This window comes from Cydia amplana, chromosome 25 (assembly GCF_948474715.1).
Source record: "Cydia amplana chromosome 25, ilCydAmpl1.1, whole genome shotgun sequence".
Lineage (NCBI taxonomy): Eukaryota > Metazoa > Arthropoda > Insecta > Lepidoptera > Tortricidae > Cydia > Cydia amplana.
The window spans coordinates 3,832,709-3,852,442 of record NC_086093.1 but is presented as its reverse complement, the minus strand read 5'-3'; the positions used below and the strand labels follow the sequence as shown (position 1 = coordinate 3,852,442).

General features: G+C 39.2%; 2 protein-coding genes and 1 pseudogene across 3 annotated transcripts; 2 read left to right on the top strand and 1 right to left on the bottom strand.

The window, feature by feature from the left end:
* Window positions 1–297: 297 nt before the first annotated feature.
* On the bottom strand, window positions 298–2,313 carry LOC134659688 (carboxypeptidase B1-like; annotated as a pseudogene).
* A 2,343-nt stretch (window positions 2,314–4,656) lies between these two features.
* LOC134659587 (carboxypeptidase B-like) lies at window positions 4,657–8,354 on the top strand. 2 transcript variants are annotated; one of them, XM_063515252.1, is made up of 7 exons: window positions 4,657–4,724; window positions 5,055–5,103; window positions 5,588–5,797; window positions 6,201–6,276; window positions 6,637–6,787; window positions 7,292–7,458; window positions 7,771–8,354. In XM_063515252.1, exons 3-7 carry the CDS (start codon window positions 5,640–5,642, stop codon window positions 8,344–8,346), a joined length of 1,128 nt encoding a protein of 375 aa, XP_063371322.1. In that variant the 5' UTR covers window positions 4,657–4,724; window positions 5,055–5,103; window positions 5,588–5,639; the 3' UTR covers window positions 8,347–8,354. The 2 variants fall into 2 exon arrangements, with proteins under 2 accessions (XP_063371322.1, XP_063371321.1); XM_063515251.1 differs by lacking the exon at window positions 4,657–4,724 and adding an exon at window positions 4,809–4,860.
* Window positions 8,355–9,415: 1,061 nt separating this feature from the next.
* Window positions 9,416–17,312, top strand: LOC134659889 (carboxypeptidase B1-like). The gene is made up of 13 exons (XM_063515596.1): window positions 9,416–9,467; window positions 9,662–9,710; window positions 10,195–10,404; window positions 10,808–10,883; window positions 11,244–11,394; window positions 11,899–12,065; window positions 12,378–12,780; window positions 13,625–13,673; window positions 13,852–14,061; window positions 14,480–14,555; window positions 14,852–15,002; window positions 15,567–15,739; window positions 16,740–17,312. Exons 1-13 carry the CDS (start codon window positions 9,437–9,439, stop codon window positions 17,310–17,312), a joined length of 2,319 nt encoding a protein of 772 aa, XP_063371666.1. The 5' UTR covers window positions 9,416–9,436.
* Window positions 17,313–19,734: the final 2,422 nt, after the last annotated feature.

The window sequence follows — 19,734 nt, the reverse complement described above, 5'->3', positions numbered from 1 at the left end:
TCCATATTTACATTTATTTTCTTAAGCTTATCGCGACATGTACAGCTCACAGAGCCAATGGTGTAAATTTAATGTTTGTATATGATCGTGTTCTACTAACAAGACCTCTGTGATATAAAATGTAAACCAAATCATATGTTTGCTAAATAGATATAATTTAGGTAGTATTGTTGAGAACACAAAAAAAACTGTACCTAATAAATTGTTAGAGTTGGACCAACCACATTGCAACGATTTTGCACACACAGTGCAGTGCAAGTGTTATTTATACGTCATTCTTTCACTGCGAGTGCTATTGAAATCGTCGCAGACTTTTCGTGGTCTAACTCTATTCAGCCTTTATTAGGGAATTCCCGTTTAATTTTTTTAGCCATATTTTTTAAACCTTTGTAATACTGTGGCAGAACTGTGCTCAAGAGCTTCTCTGGAAATATAAATTCGTACCCATTAGTTATTTCCAAAACATACGAATATGGAATCTTTTCCACCGCATAAGCGTAGTCAAAGCTTCCTCCGGCAGCCGGGTACAATTGTCCGCCGCTCATGATCTTAAACTGCCGCCCTCCTGCTTTTACCACAGCCTTAGAATATTTTTGTGCAAGACGGTGTAACTTTTTCCGTCCATCTGGAAAAGTATTATTCGTATAACCCCAAGGATGAAGAACGTATTCTCCGTATGAGTATAGACAAATACAGCTTTATACGTTTAGAGTTTTCCTTCATTACTTTACAAACTAGTCTCGTCTCGGGTTCAGAAAAGGCCTTTTCGCCGGCGTATGTTTGGAAGTTGCAGGGATCGAAGGAAGCGCCACAAGTACCCCACTTGAAGCCGTAATTCCGATTGATATCTACCCCAAAGCACTCCTCCCTCCATGTTTTTGATCTTGATTTTCTCCACATACGGTTCTGTAAAAAAATTGGCATGAGTATGATTACCAGTTTTGGCTACTAAATGGCTAAATGCACACTGCCTCAATCCATGTTTTCGATCGATCTTGATTTTCGATCCACAAACAGTTCTTTGAAACAAAAAGTATCTCTCTCGCGAGGAAATTGCCGCGCGAAGCAGCTCGGTTTGACTCGCCTAGGGCGAGGCAAAGGCGCTCGCGGCCACACAGATTGTTCCGCGATGGGAAAGACATGTAGGTAGAAATAAAATGAATAAATCCGATATCAAATCTGACAATGTGAAAACGCGCTAAAAAAGTGGAGCAATGGAAGAAGAGGAAACATCAAAACATTCTCCTATACTTAAACGGTAGAAGTATACAGGAACCTAGGGACTCCGTGCACACTGAAGGAGTTAGTTAGCAACGAAGACACTGCTAATAGGTTTCGTGGAGGAGCTGGGTGGCTAGAGTAGTGCTACCTCGTTTTCACGCAACATAGGGTTGTCGACTTGCGTAAAATGCCCAGTATAACTAACTAAAGGAGGATAGAATTATCAATAGATTCTCACGTCAGGGTCCGATCTCGAGTACTCATAGCCGTCAGGGTTGACCATGGGTAGTATGTACCAATCCAGGCCGTGCAGTATCTTAGTTTCTTTATTTTTCTTTACCTTTTTCACTAGCTTGTCGATTATGTACATCGCAAATGCTGGGGCTGCCCACTCTCGTGCGTGCGCACCTTGAAAATGTATGTATAATCTAATCTTTAGGTATTTAAATAAAAGTAAACAAATAATTTGTACATTTTCGGGTATAGCCTGACCAGTAATATATGATAATTGTCAAGAGGGCGCTGTTATTCTCATGTATAGGGTGACAGTTCAGTGTAGTATGAAAAAATTAGTTCCAGTGAAATTCCGCAACATGGCGCACCCTCAATAGATCCTGGTTCACCTATACCTAAAGTTACACGGCGTTATTCATAAACGTCAGCTGATGATCGTCGTTTATCGCTCTCTATGGCATAACGAGGGACAAACGACGATCATCAACTGATTAAGTATAGCTGGTCAACCAAATCTTGTCAGTAAAAAAAGGCGCGAAATTCAAATTTTCTATGGGACGAGATCCCTTAGCGCCTACATTTTTCAAATTTGCCGCCTTTTTCTACTGTCAAGATCTGGTTGACCAAGTTTAAGTTAGCAGCCGTTTCTGAATAACGCCAACTGAGTATAGTGTTGAAATAACAGTGACACTTTTTATGGAAATAAGAGTGCGAGTGGGAAAGTATGTTCTTTACCTGCGTCTATAAATATGATTGGATTCCGGGCCTTATGGTTTGCGGATATCTTGATCAGGCTCATGACTCGACCTTCGTAACTATTTCCAAGTTTCTGTAGATTCACATAGGGGCTATTTTTGTTTGATAGTTTTTTTAAGTGCTTTGATATCTGTAATTTGAGCGTAAAGTAATAAAAGATTAATATCTGGGAGGCCGATCTTTGCTCGGAAAACGTATAAAAACTCAAAAATGACCGTTTTCCCCGAGATAAGACCTAGCTAGATTGATTTGTCGCCCCCGAAAACCCCTATATACCAAATGTCATCGAAATCGTTAGAGCCGTTTCCGAGATCCCCGAAATATAGGTATATATAAATAAATAAGTAAACAAGAATTGCTCATATCAAGGTATAAGATAGGTACACTATACTCTAGATCTTTAGGTACCTATATATCATTTTCTTTCGTTTTCTGCATACAATTGTCATCTTCATAATTTAGAATACTTACAGCTTCGTAAGAATTGAATTTTAAGGGCTGATACCGGTCATATTTGCTAATCATTGCTATTTGTTTATCAAAATATCTGAAAAATGGAATACCAAGGATCAGTAAAGCCCTCTCCACACTCGTGCGTGCAGTGGCGGATTTGCAGTCTTTGCCGCCCTAGGCCTCAGGCCCTGTAGTAGCCGCCTCTTTCTCAGCACCTATATTATTGACTAGATTTTGAGTTATTTCTTGTTATCATAAGCGAATTTTTTGCCACAATTTGCCGCCCCCAAAAAACTTGCCGCCCTAGGCCTACTTGGCCTTAGGGCAAATCCGCCACTGCGAGCGTGATTCGCGGCGCGAAGCCGCGAACGCGCGTGTTGTATATCCACCTGTCCGATTTGTATTTTGTCTCACATTTTGTTTAATGTAGAGAGTGAGACGCTACATTGGACCAAGATATTGGACAGATGGAATACCACCCTAAGGACATATTCATAATAACTAAGTAAGGTGAATACCGTAAAATGGGGTGAGTAGGGATTACGAGGGCAGTTGGGTTATGAATGGGGTGAGGAAGGATGGTAGGGGGGTGAGATGGTATTTTTAGACCAAAAAGTTATCACATTGTTACGTAAATACTTTATTCTCTTGAAAATAGAGCTAATGTACTGTTCGCTACGCAATTTTGGAATCTTTCGCTCGCTCGGGTATCAATATTAGCACGAGCGGTAAACAACAACTTTGCCCCCTTGTAAAACAAATAACTATTTATTGAGGTTAGAACTTCGGATTTGTCCCAACTCGCCCCATTTTACGGTAATGAATTTTCAATGTTACAAATTTTAAATAGGTCAGGATGTAATATAAAACAGAAATGCCAACCTGCCATAATGATCTACAAGCTTAACGCCCATTCCTCTCAACTTGGCAAACTTTTCCACCTTCATCCGATCTTTTGGGGATACTAGCACATCAGTAGTGTCGTTCAAACCATGGCTGTGTTTCATTATGTCAACGTCATCTGAATTGGTGAGCGTCATTAGGGTATTGAGCTGCTGATGGTCATATGGCGTGATTTTTATGAGAGTGTAACTAAAATAAAAAAGAAAATGAATGTCTGACGTATTCGAACCATGGTTGTAGGCGACCTTACCAACCTCTTGCCGGTAGGAATACCGTTGGCGACGCACGTTTTTAGGGTTCCGTACCCAAAGGGTAAAAACGGGACCCTATTACTATGACTGCTGTCTGTCTGTCACCAGACTGTATCTCATGAACCGTGATAGCTAGACAGTTGAAATTTTCACAGATTATGTATTTCGGTTGCCGCTATAGGCTATAACAACAAATACTAAATATAAAATAAAATAAATATGTATTTAAGTGGGGCTCCTATACACCAAACGTGATTTTTTTGCCGTTTTTCGCGTAATGGTACGGAACCCTTCGTGCGCGTGTCCGACTCGCACTTGGCCGGTTATTTGTTAATATTTTATATCTTAATATCTTACTCACTTATTATATTTGTTTGCATTTACTTGCAGGCGACCGAGAAGACCTGAAATTGTTGCAATTACTTAATTAACAGAAATAGGTATATTATACTTACGACTCAACTGAAAGGGAACGTTCTGAGTGGAAAGCTACATCGAAGATGGGCAAATGGCTCCAGGGCGACGTCAGTGTGGTGTGCTGAAACTGCTGAGATTAGAGAAGTCACTGTAAATAAATACTTACTGAATATAATTACTATCAACTTGGCCATTTTTCAGTAGAGTAATTGTAATGTAAGAGAAATTGGCAAGAATCATTGTCTTATGCTCCTAATCAGCTAGTATTCAAAAGCCAAGTGCACTCTGTGCATAATTAATGTTATGGCTAGGCCTTTGCAATAATTAATTCTTAATCACTCAATTATCGACAGGTTTCTACATGAAATTGAATGAATAATACATACATAACGTTTTATACGGTACCACTTATCTCAGCGATTGGTATAGAATGGTGATTTTATAGTAGAAGGTAGCAGATTTTTGGGGCTAAAACTAGTTTATATAGAGGTACCTACACAATGTTTCTTACAGACAGAAGTAGACAATAATTACAGTATCAACTATACTTATTATTTAAATATAAATAGTAGGTACAATATTATCAACTGAGAAATGGCCAGGAAGCTGATAGTAATTATATTCAGTAAGTATTTACAGGGATACTCCCCAATACTAATAAGATTGCCTTTGAAGCATTGTAATAAGTATGTATTTACAATCTCTTTATGGGGCCCTCACTTGTTTGACCGTCTATATACATATTACATACGTATACCTATATATGTATCGTAACGTGTTATAGATACTTTTGTTTATTATTATTTGCAATATTTGCAGGTATCCTCGGTCACCTTTGGCAAGTAAATGGGATAAATAAATATAATGAGTGCGTATGATTTACATTACTTAGGTAACTATATCTATACACCTTATAAAATAAGTTTTCCACCGCGTCTGTCCGTCATTTTCATGCAGTTTTCACTTGACTACAGTGATTCTTGAGGAAGGTTTAGGTGTATAATTTGTTAAGATTTTGTGTAACCCGTGCGGAGCGGTGGCGGATCGCTAGTAAAATATATAACGCGCATTCGCTTTAGGGTAGGTCTATTTTGGGTACACTCACTCTCATGTACATAATACAAATCACGCCGACAACCAGCAGCTATATCCCATCTTAATGAAAATTTAATTAGCGCGATGTAGAGGTCGGTCTCGGTACAGCGCCATCTAGCTTGATATTTGGTAAACCTTTTTATATGAAAGTCTACGGACTCAAATAGCGCTGCGCTTCAACAGAAAACTGCCGCGTTACAGGTTAGATTCATGTTTCGAATGCGTCGGGCATTTATAGGTATCTGTCTTTATTTTAGCTATACCTTCATACAAATCACGCCATATGACAACAAGCAGCTGAAGACCTTAATGACACTCACCGATTCAGATGACGTGGACATAATGAAACATAGCCACGGTTTGAACGACACTACTGATGTGCTTGTGTCGCCAAAAGATCGGATGAAGGTAGAAAAGTTTGCCAAGTTGAGAGGGATGGGTGTTAAACTTGTAGACCATTATGGCAGGTGAGCTTTTATACTTTTTTATAGATATATATTATTGCTATGCTATATGCTGCTACACAATGTATCTACAATCCAAAGTAAAATTGATAAGTGCCGCTGGTCGCTCTCCACCATATAGTAATATAAGTAAAGAAAGAATGGGAATTCCATACACCAGTTTTCTTGACAAAACTCGAGTTATTTCGTAGTCGACATCTAGCGTCAGGTAGCGGACATTATCAGTATTGCTAGTTGATAATAGATGTCGAGGCGAACAAAAAACCCTGATACTCGGGTTTTGGTAAGAAAACTGATGTATGAGTTACCACTCTTTCTTTACTTATAGGTATTTGTCTGTGCTCTCCACTGATACCCTAATACTAATACACAGTGAGGCGTTGATCCTTAGTATTACAATTTTCAGATATTTCGATAAGGAGGTGGCACTGATAATAAAACATGACCAGTACCGGTCATTACAATATAATTCCTACCAAGATGTAAGTACCTATAGTATAAAATTCCGTTATAATACGAATAAACTGTCTTTGATAAAACATGTCTAAGATCCACCGGTAGAATACCTGCTGCGGTGAAAAAACACATGCAACATGCATGCAACACTCTCATCCGTTTAAGAGCTACGGTACTACAGCCAAACACAAAATGGCAAAACTTAAGGTCGCGGACTGGACGCAAGCGGCTTGGCGAGCGGCAAATTAAGTCAATTCATATATGCTTTACTTGATTTTGCCGCTCGCCGCGCTGTTTTTGCTTCGTGGGTAAAAAAAATCGTGGACATAATCACAGACTTTATGACTTACTTTATGACTTAATTCTATTTTTTACACAAATTTTAGATATCAAAGCACTTAAAAACTCTATTAAAAGAAAATCGCCGCTATGTGAAACTGCAGGATCTTGGTACGAGTTACGAAGGTCGAGTCATGACCCTGATCAAGATCTCCGCTAACCACGGAGCCAGGAATCCTATCATCTTTCTAGATGCAGGTAGGTAAATAACACCCAGTCCCACTTCTAAATTCAGTCCCACTCACAACCTACCACCACTGCTCACTGGGCAGTGGTTGGGACTGGCAAAGCATCTGCGCTTTTCCAGTCCCAATCAGATTCTGTTTTAGTCAAAGTCAACATTGGAAACATAATTGGATGAACATTAACAGCAAAAATTTTAATATCTTTTTGTTGCAAAATATAATTTTGCTCACTGTTTTTGAACATTATGTACGTAGTTAGTTCGAATAGCGGTAGGTTTATGAGTGCCACATGAGACCAAACACCTTGCACCAGTCGCACCTTATTTCTTAAGAGTCCATAAAATTTTACTCGCTGTAAAAACTAACTTTGGTCTCTTGTTACGTAAATACCTATTTGATCACTATAATTTCCCTCTTAATGCAATCATGGCAGGTTTAATCATTAAAATTCGAAATTATTGTGTATCTACTTAAACTTAAAACAACGACCAATAAGTACCTACCCTACATTTTCAAGGTGCCCATGCACGTGAGTGGGCGGCCCCTGCATTTGCGATGTACATAATCGACCAGCTGGTAATGACGTTAAATAAAAGTGAAACGGAAGATCTGCTCGGCGTGGACTGGTACATACTGCCCGTGGTCAACCCTGACGGCTATGAGTACTCGAGATCGGACCCTGATGTGAGAACATTGATAATTCTACCCTCTACGTCACGTAGCATGTCTATGATAAGCAGGACACAAGTTATTTACTTTATTAGCAATATTTGATCACTTAGTTGCAGACAGAGCTATATATATACTCCTCTCCTTTCTTTGTGTATCCAGTACATCTTGAGCTCAATTTCTCATTGTATTTCCGTCGATGAATTCCTTTGGCTTCTTCCTTCTAGCTGCATCACTCGACCAGTTCCATGTCATGGACGCTCGCCACTGTGGCTATACTTTAAAACTAACAATCATACTATTAAGTAGGTACCCATTTATTCACAGAACCGTATGTGGAGAAAAACGAGATCGAAAACATGGAGAGAGGAATGCTTCGGGGCAGATATCAATCGAAATTACGATTTCATGTGGGGTTACCGCGGCGCTTCTTTCGATCCTTGCAACTTCCAAACGTATGCTGGTGAAAAGGCTTTCTCTGAACGCGAGACGAGACTAGTCCGCAAAGTTATGAAGGATAACTCCAAACGTATCAAGCTGTATATGTCTATACACTCATACGGGGAATACTTAATTCATCCTTGGGGTTTTACGGGAAGTTATCTGCCAGATCAATGGGAGAAGTTCAATCGTCTAGCACAAGTGTATTCTAAGGCTGTAGTCAACGCGGGAGGGCGACCGTTTAGAGTCATGAGCACTGGGCAATGGTACCCAGCTTCCGGCGGAAGCGGTGATTATGCTTTTGCGGTGGAAAAGATTCCATACACATACACTTTGGAAATTACAGACGGCTACCAATTCAACTATCCAGAGGAACTCCTGCACACAGTTCTGCCACAGTATTACGAAGGTTTGAAAGTTATGGCTGAAGAAATGAAACGAGATTTTCCCAATAAAGGCTGAATGACAATTCGTTATACATTTTTCCGTTTTTGCAATCACTACACGATCTAACTAACTTGCCGATTATTCAATTGTATATGGAGAACCATACCTAATTAACATTCGCGTTGCTATCTCAAAGACAATAGCCGTATCATCATTAATTTTATTAGGCTCAGTTTACTTGGCTTCCGACGCTAAAACTGAGACTGTATCTCATGAACCGTGATAGCTAGACAGTTGAAATTTTCACAGATTATGTATTTCGGTTGCCGCTATAGGCTATAACAACAAATACTAAATATAAAATAAAATAAATATGTATTTAAGTGGGGCTCCTATACACCAAACGTGATTTTTTTGCCGTTTTTCGCGTAATGGTACGGAACCCTTCGTGCGCGTGTCCGACTCGCACTTGGCCGGTTATTTGTTAATATTTTATATCTTAATATCTTACTCACTTATTATATTTGTTTGCATTTACTTGCAGGCGACCGAGAAGACCTGAAATTGTTGCAATTACTTAATTAACAGAAATAGGTATATTATACTTACGACTCAACTGAAAGGGAACGTTCTGAGTGGAAAGCTACATCGAAGATGGGCAAATGGCTCCAGGGCGACGTCAGTGTGGTGTGCTGAAACTGCTGAGATTAGAGAAGTCACTGTAAATAAATACTTACTGAATATAATTACTATCAACTTGGCCATTTTTCAGTAGAGTAATTGTAATGTAAGAGAAATTGGCAAGAATCATTGTCTTATGCTCCTAATCAGCTAGTATTCAAAAGCCAAGTGCACTCTGTGCATAATTAATGTTATGGCTAGGCCTTTGCAATAATTAATTCTTAATCACTCAATTATCGACAGGTTTCTACATGAAATTGAATGAATAATACATACATAACGTTTTATACGGTACCACTTATCTCAGCGATTGGTATAGAATGGTGATTTTATAGTAGAAGGTAGCAGATTTTTGGGGCTAAAACTAGTTTATATAGAGGTACCTACACAATGTTTCTTACAGACAGAAGTAGACAATAATTACAGTATCAACTATACTTATTATTTAAATATAAATAGTAGGTACAATATTATCAACTGAGAAATGGCCAGGAAGCTGATAGTAATTATATTCAGTAAGTATTTACAGGGATACTCCCCAATACTAATAAGATTGCCTTTGAAGCATTGTAATAAGTATGTATTTACAATCTCTTTATGGGGCCCTCACTTGTTTGACCGTCTGTATACATATTACATACGTATACCTATATATGTATCGTAACGTGTTATAGATACTTTTGTTTATTATTATTTGCAATATTTGCAGGTATCCTCGGTCACCTTTGGCAAGTAAATGGGATAAATAAATATAATGAGTGCGTATGATTTACATTACTTAGGTAACTATATCTATACACCTTATAAAATAAGTTTTCCACCGCGTCTGTCCGTCATTTTCATGCAGTTTTCACTTGACTACAGTGATTCTTGAGGAAGGTTTAGGTGTATAATTTGTTAAGATTTTGTGTAACCCGTGCGGAGCGGTGGCGGATCGCTAGTAAAATATATAACGCGCATTCGCTTTAGGTTAGGTCTATTTTGGGTACACTCACTCTCATGTACATAATACAAATCACGCCGACAACCAGCAGCTATATCCCATCTTAATGAAAATTTAATTAGCGCGATGTAGAGGTCGGTCTCGGTACAGCGCCATCTAGCTTGATATTTGGTAAACCTTTTTATATGAAAGTCTACGGACTCAAATAGCGCTGCGCTTCAACAGAAAACTGCCGCGTTACAGGTTAGATTCATGTTTCGAATGCGTCGGGCATTTATAGGTATCTGTCTTTATTTTAGCTATACCTTCATACAAATCACGCCATATGACAACAAGCAGCTGAAGACCTTAATGACACTCACCGATTCAGATGACGTGGACATAATGAAACATAGCCACGGTTTGAACGACACTACTGATGTGCTTGTGTCGCCAAAAGATCGGATGAAGGTAGAAAAGTTTGCCAAGTTGAGAGGGATGGGTGTTAAACTTGTAGACCATTATGGCAGGTGAGCTTTTATACTTTTTTATAGATATATATTATTGCTATGCTATATGCTGCTACACAATGTATCTACAATCCAAAGTAAAATTGATAAGTGCCGCTGGTCGCTCTCCACCATATAGTAATATAAGTAAAGAAAGAATGGGAATTCCATACACCAGTTTTCTTGACAAAACTCGAGTTATTTCGTAGTCGACATCTAGCGTCAGGTAGCGGACATTATCAGTATTGCTAGTTGATAATAGATGTCGAGGCGAACAAAAAACCCTGATACTCGGGTTTTGGTAAGAAAACTGATGTATGAGTTACCACTCTTTCTTTACTTATAGGTATTTGTCTGTGCTCTCCACTGATACCCTAATACTAATACACAGTGAGGCGTTGATCCTTAGTATTACAATTTTCAGATATTTCGATAAGGAGGTGGCACTGATAATAAAACATGACCAGTACCGGTCATTACAATATAATTCCTACCAAGATGTAAGTACCTATAGTATAAAATTCCGTTATAATACGAATAAACTGTCTTTGATAAAACATGTCTAAGATCCACCGGTAGAATACCTGCTGCGGTGAAAAAACACATGCAACATGCATGCAACACTCTCATCCGTTTAAGAGCTACGGTACTACAGCCAAACACAAAATGGCAAAACTTAAGGTCGCGGACTGGACGCAAGCGGCTTGGCGAGCGGCAAATTAAGTCAATTCATATATGCTTTACTTGATTTTGCCGCTCGCCGCGCTGTTTTTGCTTCGTGGGTAAAAAAAATCGTGGACATAATCACAGACTTTATGACTTACTTTATGACTTAATTCTATTTTTTACACAAATTTTAGATATCAAAGCACTTAAAAACTCTATTAAAAGAAAATCGCCGCTATGTGAAACTGCAGGATCTTGGTACGAGTTACGAAGGTCGAGTCATGACCCTGATCAAGATCTCCGCTAACCACGGAGCCAGGAATCCTATCATCTTTCTAGATGCAGGTAGGTAAATAACACCCAGTCCCACTTCTAAATTCAGTCCCACTCACAACCTACCACCACTGCTCACTGGGCAGTGGTTGGGACTGGCAAAGCATCTGCGCTTTTCCAGTCCCAATCAGATTCTGTTTTAGTCAAAGTCAACATTGGAAACATAATTGGATGAACATTAACAGCAAAAATTTTAATATCTTTTTGTTGCAAAATATAATTTTGCTCACTGTTTTTGAACATTATGTACGTAGTTAGTTCGAATAGCGGTAGGTTTATGAGTGCCACATGAGACCAAACACCTTGCACCAGTCGCACCTTATTTCTTAAGAGTCCATAAAATTTTACTCGCTGTAAAAACTAACTTTGGTCTCTTGTTACGTAAATACCTATTTGATCACTATAATTTCCCTCTTAATGCAATCATGGCAGGTTTAATCATTAAAATTCGAAATTATTGTGTATCTACTTAAACTTAAAACAACGACCAATAAGTACCTACCCTACATTTTCAAGGTGCCCATGCACGTGAGTGGGCGGCCCCTGCATTTGCGATGTACATAATCGACCAGCTGGTAATGACGTTAAATAAAAGTGAAACGGAAGATCTGCTCGGCGTGGACTGGTACATACTGCCCGTGGTCAACCCTGACGGCTATGAGTACTCGAGATCGGACCCTGATGTGAGAACATTGATAATTCTACCCTCTACGTCACGTAGCATGTCTATGATAAGCAGGACACAAGTTATTTACTTTATTAGCAATATTTGATCACTTAGTTGCAGACAGAGCTATATATATACTCCTCTCCTTTCTTTGTGTATCCAGTACATCTTGAGCTCAATTTCTCATTGTATTTCCGTCGATGAATTCCTTTGGCTTCTTCCTTCTAGCTGCATCACTCGACCAGTTCCATGTCATGGACGCTCGCCACTGTGGCTATACTTTAAAACTAACAATCATACTATTAAGTAGGTACCCATTTATTCACAGAACCGTATGTGGAGAAAAACGAGATCGAAAACATGGAGAGAGGAATGCTTCGGGGCAGATATCAATCGAAATTACGATTTCATGTGGGGTTACCGCGGCGCTTCTTTCGATCCTTGCAACTTCCAAACGTATGCTGGTGAAAAGGCTTTCTCTGAACGCGAGACGAGACTAGTCCGCAAAGTTATGAAGGATAACTCCAAACGTATCAAGCTGTATATGTCTATACACTCATACGGGGAATACTTAATTCATCCTTGGGGTTTTACGGGAAGTTATCTGCCAGATCAATGGGAGAAGTTCAATCGTCTAGCACAAGTGTATTCTAAGGCTGTAGTCAACGCGGGAGGGCGACCGTTTAGAGTCATGAGCACTGGGCAATGGTACCCAGCTTCCGGCGGAAGCGGTGATTATGCTTTTGCGGTGGAAAAGATTCCATACACATACACTTTGGAAATTACAGACGGCTACCAATTCAACTATCCAGAGGAACTCCTGCACACAGTTCTGCCACAGTATTACGAAGGTTTGAAAGTTATGGCTGAAGAAATGAAACGAGATTTTCCCAATAAAGGCTGAATGACAATTCGTTATACATTTTTCCGTTTTTGCAATCACTACACGATCTAACTAACTTGCCGATTATTCAATTGTATATGGAGAACCATACCTAATTAACATTCGCGTTGCTATCTCAAAGACAATAGCCGTATCATCATTAATTTTATTAGGCTCAGTTTACTTGGCTTCCGACGCTAAAACTGATTCTACGTATAGGCATATCTTCACAATGTTTCTTCAAATATAAATCATAAAATATCATCCACTGAGAAATGGCCAAGCTGTTAGTAATTATATTCAGTAAGTATACAAATACAATTCCTCTTTATTGCTCAACTTCAAAATAATTTTTACAATAAGTGGCCTTATCTCTTAAAGAGCGAATTCTATCAGACAATCTTCTTTAAGGACTTTAGGTAGGTAAGGTGTTGCCTTTTGAGCGATCATAGATGTCGATTTTTGTGGGGCCCATCTATAGCGGGCTAGTCACTGTCTACCGGGAAAAAATGGATACCGTTTTATTAGACAGAGATACGATTTTATATCCAATAGCCCAGGTTAGGTTAGTTACATGAACATTCTGCACAATGATAACGTCATTTTTGTCCGATGCAGTGAGCAAAATTTGATTTTGCTCACTGTTTTTAAGCAGCGAAGAACTCGTCGATGTGAATATTAAATTATTGCAGGTATCCTCGGTCACCTTTGGCAAGTAAATGGGATAAATAAATATAATGAGTGAGTGTGAGTCATATTTACCTATATAAAAATATTTAACGCGTTAAGCCGCGGACTGAACGTAAGCGGCGAGCGGCAAATTAAGTCCTTTCATACTGATCTAGAGTGTAATGTATGAATGGGTTTGAATGTCCGCATGCCATACAAAATCAGGCATCCATCTTCTGTTCCATTTTAGCTACACACTCATACAAATCACGCCATATGACAACAGACAGCTGAAGACTTTGATGACACTCACCGATTCAGATGACGTGGACATAATGAAACACAGCCACGGTTTGAACGACACTACTGATGTGTTGGTGTCGCCAAAAGATCGGATGAAGGTAGAAAAGTTTGCCAAGTTGAGAGGGATGGGCGTTAAATATGTAGATCATTATGGCAGGTAAGCTTTTATACTTTTTACATTACGTCACAGAATAAATAATAGTACTAAGTACAGAAGACTCACTCTCTAACAAAACGCGTCTGTTACGATCAGCACAGATATGGCCGCTAGGTGGCGACAGCGCCACGAGCGGCTTATGGCTTTCCCCAAAATTGGGGCCGAACGGATGTACTTTTAGCTACCTGTAGCAAAGCGACGAAATCGCGGAGTGAGACACGCCTGAGTGGACGCTCGAAGCGGAGCATTCGGCGGGGCGTGCAGCGTGGCGTCGGGCTCACAAGTGATTTGAGCAGCGTGTACTAAGGCCGCTACTATACGTTTGCCGTTGTTTAACATGCACGCCGCACGCCCCGCCCCGCTGCACGCCCAACTCGAACGTCCACTCAGGCCTTACACTTAGTATTACATTTTTCAGATATTTTGATAACGAGGTGGCACTGATAAGAAAACATGACCAGTACCAGTCATTACAATATAATTCTTACCAAGATGTAAGTATTGTATTCAATTCCGTTATAATAATGAACATAATTATTGGACAAAGATTATAAAAATTAGGAAAATAAATTATAACATATATAAGTCCCATTTACTGTTATTGATGTTACATAACGGTATTATTTAAAGGTACCTACAAGACAAGGTAAAATCAAAAGGAAACCCTAACGACGCAATGATACGAATAAACTCAATAAACACATAGGTACATAGCGATCTAACTTAAAGCCCCCTGTTTTTGCGTTTAATGGAGTTATTCTAATATAACTTGTTGTCACTCAAATTATAGATATCGAAACACTTAAAAACTCTATCAAAAGAAAATCGGCGCTATGTAAAACTTCAGAACCTCGGAAGGAGCTACGAAGGTCGACTACTAACCCTGATCAAGATATCCGCTAACCATAGAGCCCGGAACCCAATCGTATTTATAGACGCAGGTAAGAAGGGTTAGACCCAAGCTAATTCTGCAGCGCAATAATTTGACAACCACTTAAAAATATATAGGTATAGTCGTTACCGTTAGCTTTCAAGAGTTTCAAGCTGGCCGTAAAGGCTAAAGGGATAACTCTTGTCTATTGCAAGTGTAAGTGAAACCGCATGTGCTACTTACGTACCTGCATAAAAAATGGTTGGCCCGTTTTAACCGGTGATTGAATTACCACTCTATGGAGACTGCAATAAGGTTCAAAATGTAGAAATAGAAAAATAATATGCGATGCCTTGTGTGTGTGTGTGTGTGTGTGGTCTCTCTACGGTTACTGAGTGCCCGGTGAGTCGAATGTTATAGAACCAGTCTAAAATGTGTTATTGAGCTGCGTAAAGCCCCGTCTCCATATCGCGCGGCAAACCATCGAACATTGGCTCGCGCGGCAGCCGCGCGCAATGGATACCGGGCTGCCGCGCGAGCCAATGTTCGATGGTTTGCCGCGCGGTATGGAGACGGGGCTTAAAGGCGCGATATCGGAGAGCGTACTACATTACCATTAATGTACATTTTCAAGGTGCACATGCAAGAGAGTGGGCGGCCCCTGCATTTGCGATGTACATAATCGACCAGCTAGCGATGGCGGCAAAAAAACCGGCCCACGAAACGCAGTGGCTACACGGCGTGGACTGGTACATACTGCCCTTGGTCAACCCTGACGGCTATGAGTACACGAGATCGGACCCTGACGTGAGACCCTAGTGATAATTATATCATCAACAGTTTTGAATGATTCACGGTTAGTTTCACTGCTAGACATATCATTAAAAAGCTCCCGATATTTCGACGCAGTTACATCAGCTGCAGTTACTGTGTCGAAATATCGGGAGCTCGAAAACAATACACTCTATGGTCGATATAAGTCTAGTACCTAATTCTATCCTCCACGATACGAAGCATGTCTATATGATAAGCGGAAACAAGTTACCTATTTTATTAGCAATATTTGATCACTTCGTTGCTTACTGAGTAGAGATGCCCCGAATAGTGGTTTTGGCCGAATACCGAATATTCGGCATGAAATGCGAACATTTTGAGTCACAATTACATATTATGAAAACTGTTCGGCAACAAAGCATAACGTTTGCTAAGATAATACTTATTTTTTGTTGAACAGAATTAATGAATATTGTTAAGAGTCAATCAAATCAAACCCACCCATTATCAAATAAAATATTTTGTAATCAAGTAATGCTCAAAAAAAGGTCTTCGTATTTAACAACTTTCCAAGAATTCATTTTAAATATTAAATGTAACCTAGTTTTTGGTTATTTTTATTGTGTAATTCTTCTTTTTAGGTAGGTACAACAGACCGTACCGAATATTCGGCAAAGTGGCCGAATACCGAATATTCGGCAAAGTGGCCGAATACCGAATATTCGGCAAAGTGGCCGAATACCGAATATTCGGCAAAGTGGCCGAATACCGAATATTCGGCAAAGTGGCCGAATACCGAATAGTTGCCGAATATTCGTGGCATCTCTATTACTGAGCTGTACTCCTCTCCTAACTTTGTGTATTACATAAGTCATACATCTTGAGCTCTCTAATGACCTACTTAGAATCAATTTACCAATTGCATCATCCGATCAGCTTCATGTCAGCATGTTTTTGCAGTGTGCATTTAGCCATTTGGTAGCCAAAGAAAAATCATAGTAGGTACAAGTAATAGGTATCAATTTTTTTACAGAACCGTATGTGGAGAAAATCAAGATCGAAAACATGGAGGGAGGAGTGCTTCGGGGCAGATATCAATCGGAATTACGACTTCATGTGGGGTTACCGCGGCGCTTCTTTCGATCCCTGCAACTACCAAACGTATGCCGGTGAAAAGGCTTTCTCTGAACGCGAGACGAGACTAGTCCGCAAAGTAATGAAAGCTAACTCCAAACGTATCAAGCTGTATATATCTATACACTCATACGGGGAATACTTTGTGTATCCTTGGGGTTTTACGGGAAGTTATTTGCCAGATGAATGGAAGAAGTTCAATCGTCTAGCACAAGTGTATTCTACGGCTGTGGTAAAAGCAGGAGGTCGACCGTTTAAGATCATGAGCGCTGGGCAGTGGTACCCAGCTGCCGGAGGAAGCGATGACTACGCTTTTGCGGTCGAAAAGATCCCATATGCATACACTTTGGAAATTACTGACGGCTACCAATTCAACTTTCCAGAGGATCTCTTACACACAGTTCTGCCACAGTATTACGAAGGTTTGAAAGTTATGGCTGAAGAAATTAAACGAGAATTTCCCAAAGGCTGAATGACAATACATTTTGCATTTTTCGAGATGTTCCTTAGATGAGCTTTTAGTTCTCGTATTACAGGACACTGCTATGGCAATTTTTTCGACTCTTACGATTTCAAATACAAATTCATAAATCTTTTTATATATGAATATGATATTTACTTTGAGAATTCGCATATAATATCGAGTTAACATTCTGATCCCTAGCTGTCTATTATACGAGACAACGGCCTAGAGAAACACGAAAAACTTTGAAGATTGGATCAAATTTTTTGATATTATTATTTTATGATGCCTTATAAAATAATGGATTTATGTAGGTTCTTTAAATGCAGATGTATAAACAAAAAAAACCTAAACTTTTAACAAGAGTAAATTAAATTACATCATTTACTTCTTTTACACTTATTGAATTTGTGTCGTGTATACAAGACGACGGCGGTCAAATGGTTTAAAGGTTATTTTCTGTTTACTCTTAAGCCGCAGTGGTATGTATGTGAGGTATAAAGATAAAATGCATAATTTAACTTATTAGTATCTATATTATCTAATTTCATGTAGGTATATCAAGATACATATCTATAAATATTTAATTAAATCCTAACAAAGAAACGGATTTACAGCTACATAGGTACTAGCGTTAAATTAAATACAGCATTCATCCCTTTTTAAGTAAGAAATTCATCCGAGTAAAAATGTATTGACTTACCATAAAAAATACCCAAAATCAAATAATCTGTGGGTTTTATAAACATTAATACCTAATAAAGAAACGAATGCTATCAGTTAAATCAAATGGCGTTCATAGATGCGTCAACACATTTGAAACAAAATAAGTTTGTCTTAGGGCCACTTGTACCATTTACTAACCCGGGGTTTAACCGGTTAAACCTGGAGTTACCATGGTTACCAGTACAGTTTTGACACTGGAATACCGGTTAACCCCGGGTTAGTGGGATGGTGCAAGTGGCGCTTATAAATAGAACTTTATAGAACAGGAAAAAACATTGACGGACAAACAAATAGTTGTTACGTCTATCCATATTTATAACAAATAAAAATAACTTGAACAATTTATAGTAAATAAAATTGTACCTATAATACTTATTGAACAAATCGTTCAAATATGTATTTTTAGCCACTGTCAACTTTAACCTTTTAGACGCCAATGACCGATATATCCGCACCGTAGGTCCAACGCCAAATACCGATTAATCGGTCACAGACCACAGAGAAACGTAGACCTACGTGCATGTATGCATAAAATTCAATTTCAGTTTTGACACTTCGGTGACGTGGCGTTAGCGTGACAGCTTTTGTGTTTGACACGGCGGCGTCGAAAAGGTTAACCCCTAGCTGCCCACCATGAAAAATATTTGGATATGTACCTATATGTAGGTATATTTAATTTGAATCAATACTATTAATCAATAGAATTGGTTTTATTTTGTTTACAAATAGGTCGGGCGAAGCCTGACATTTAGGCTGATCTGTCCTTTCAGTACAACATTTATACCAAAGCATGACAGGTACGTACCTACGAGGGGTGTTCAAAATATTCTCGGTATGAGAATGAAAACAAACAAGTACGAAAAGTTTGATATTTTTATTTTTCAATATACTCCCCCCCTATGTTCATACACTTAAAAGATCGATCAATTATTTTTTTTTAATCCTGCATAAAAATATTTTTTATCTTTGGTGTAAAAATGCTCCTCCACTGCCGCCTTCAATGCTTCATCATCGGAAAATTTATTTCCACGCAGATCCTTTTTAAGATTGGGGAACAAAAAGAAGTCGCTGGGGGCTAAGTCCGGACTATACGGTGGGTGAGTAACAGTTTCAAACCCACATTCAACAATAGCTGCCTTGGCAATATGAGCAGTATGGACGGGGGCGTTGTCATGCAGAAGCATAACACCTTTGGTTAACTTTCCTCGCCTCTTTTCTTTGATTGCATCCTTTAATTGACGTAGAATGTTAGCGTAGTACTGTCCTGTGATATTTACACCTTTTTCTTTATAATCGATCAGTAATACTCCTTCACAATCCCAAAATATCGTGGCCATGACCTTGCCAGCTGAAGGGATGACCTTGAACTTCTTGGGATGAGCTGAACCCTTAATGTGCCACTGCATGGACTCTTGTTTACTCTCTGGGTCATAATGATGAACCCAGGTTTCATCTCCAGTAACTATTCTTTGCAGCACCTCATCAGGATTTTCACCGCACAGGTCAATAAAATCGGAACAACAAGCTACACGCATGTCTTTTTGAAGCCGAGTCAGCATTCGCGGAACCCATCTTGCACTTACTTTTGACATATTAAGATGGTCATGGATAATATCATGTACGGTACCAATAGAGAGATTGGTTACTTGTGCTATAGATTTTAGTGTTGAGTCGCTCACTCGTGAGGCACCTCATTTGTACCACT

Bases quoted from the DNA above. Each gene is read 5' to 3' on its own strand.
- LOC134659587 (XM_063515251.1), top strand. From the start codon at position 4,830: ATGGCCAGGAAGCTGATAGTAATTATATTCA. The intron at 4,861-5,054 runs GTAAGTATTTAC...CAATATTTGCAG, and splicing joins GCTGATAGTAATTATATTCA to GTATCCTCGGTCACCTTTGG. The intron at 6,788-7,291 runs GTAGGTAAATAA...TACATTTTCAAG, and splicing joins TATCATCTTTCTAGATGCAG to GTGCCCATGCACGTGAGTGG.
- LOC134659889 (XM_063515596.1), top strand. From the start codon at position 9,437: ATGGCCAGGAAGCTGATAGTAATTATATTCA. The intron at 11,395-11,898 runs GTAGGTAAATAA...TACATTTTCAAG, and splicing joins TATCATCTTTCTAGATGCAG to GTGCCCATGCACGTGAGTGG. The intron at 13,674-13,851 runs GTGAGTGTGAGT...GTTCCATTTTAG, and splicing joins GGGATAAATAAATATAATGA to CTACACACTCATACAAATCA.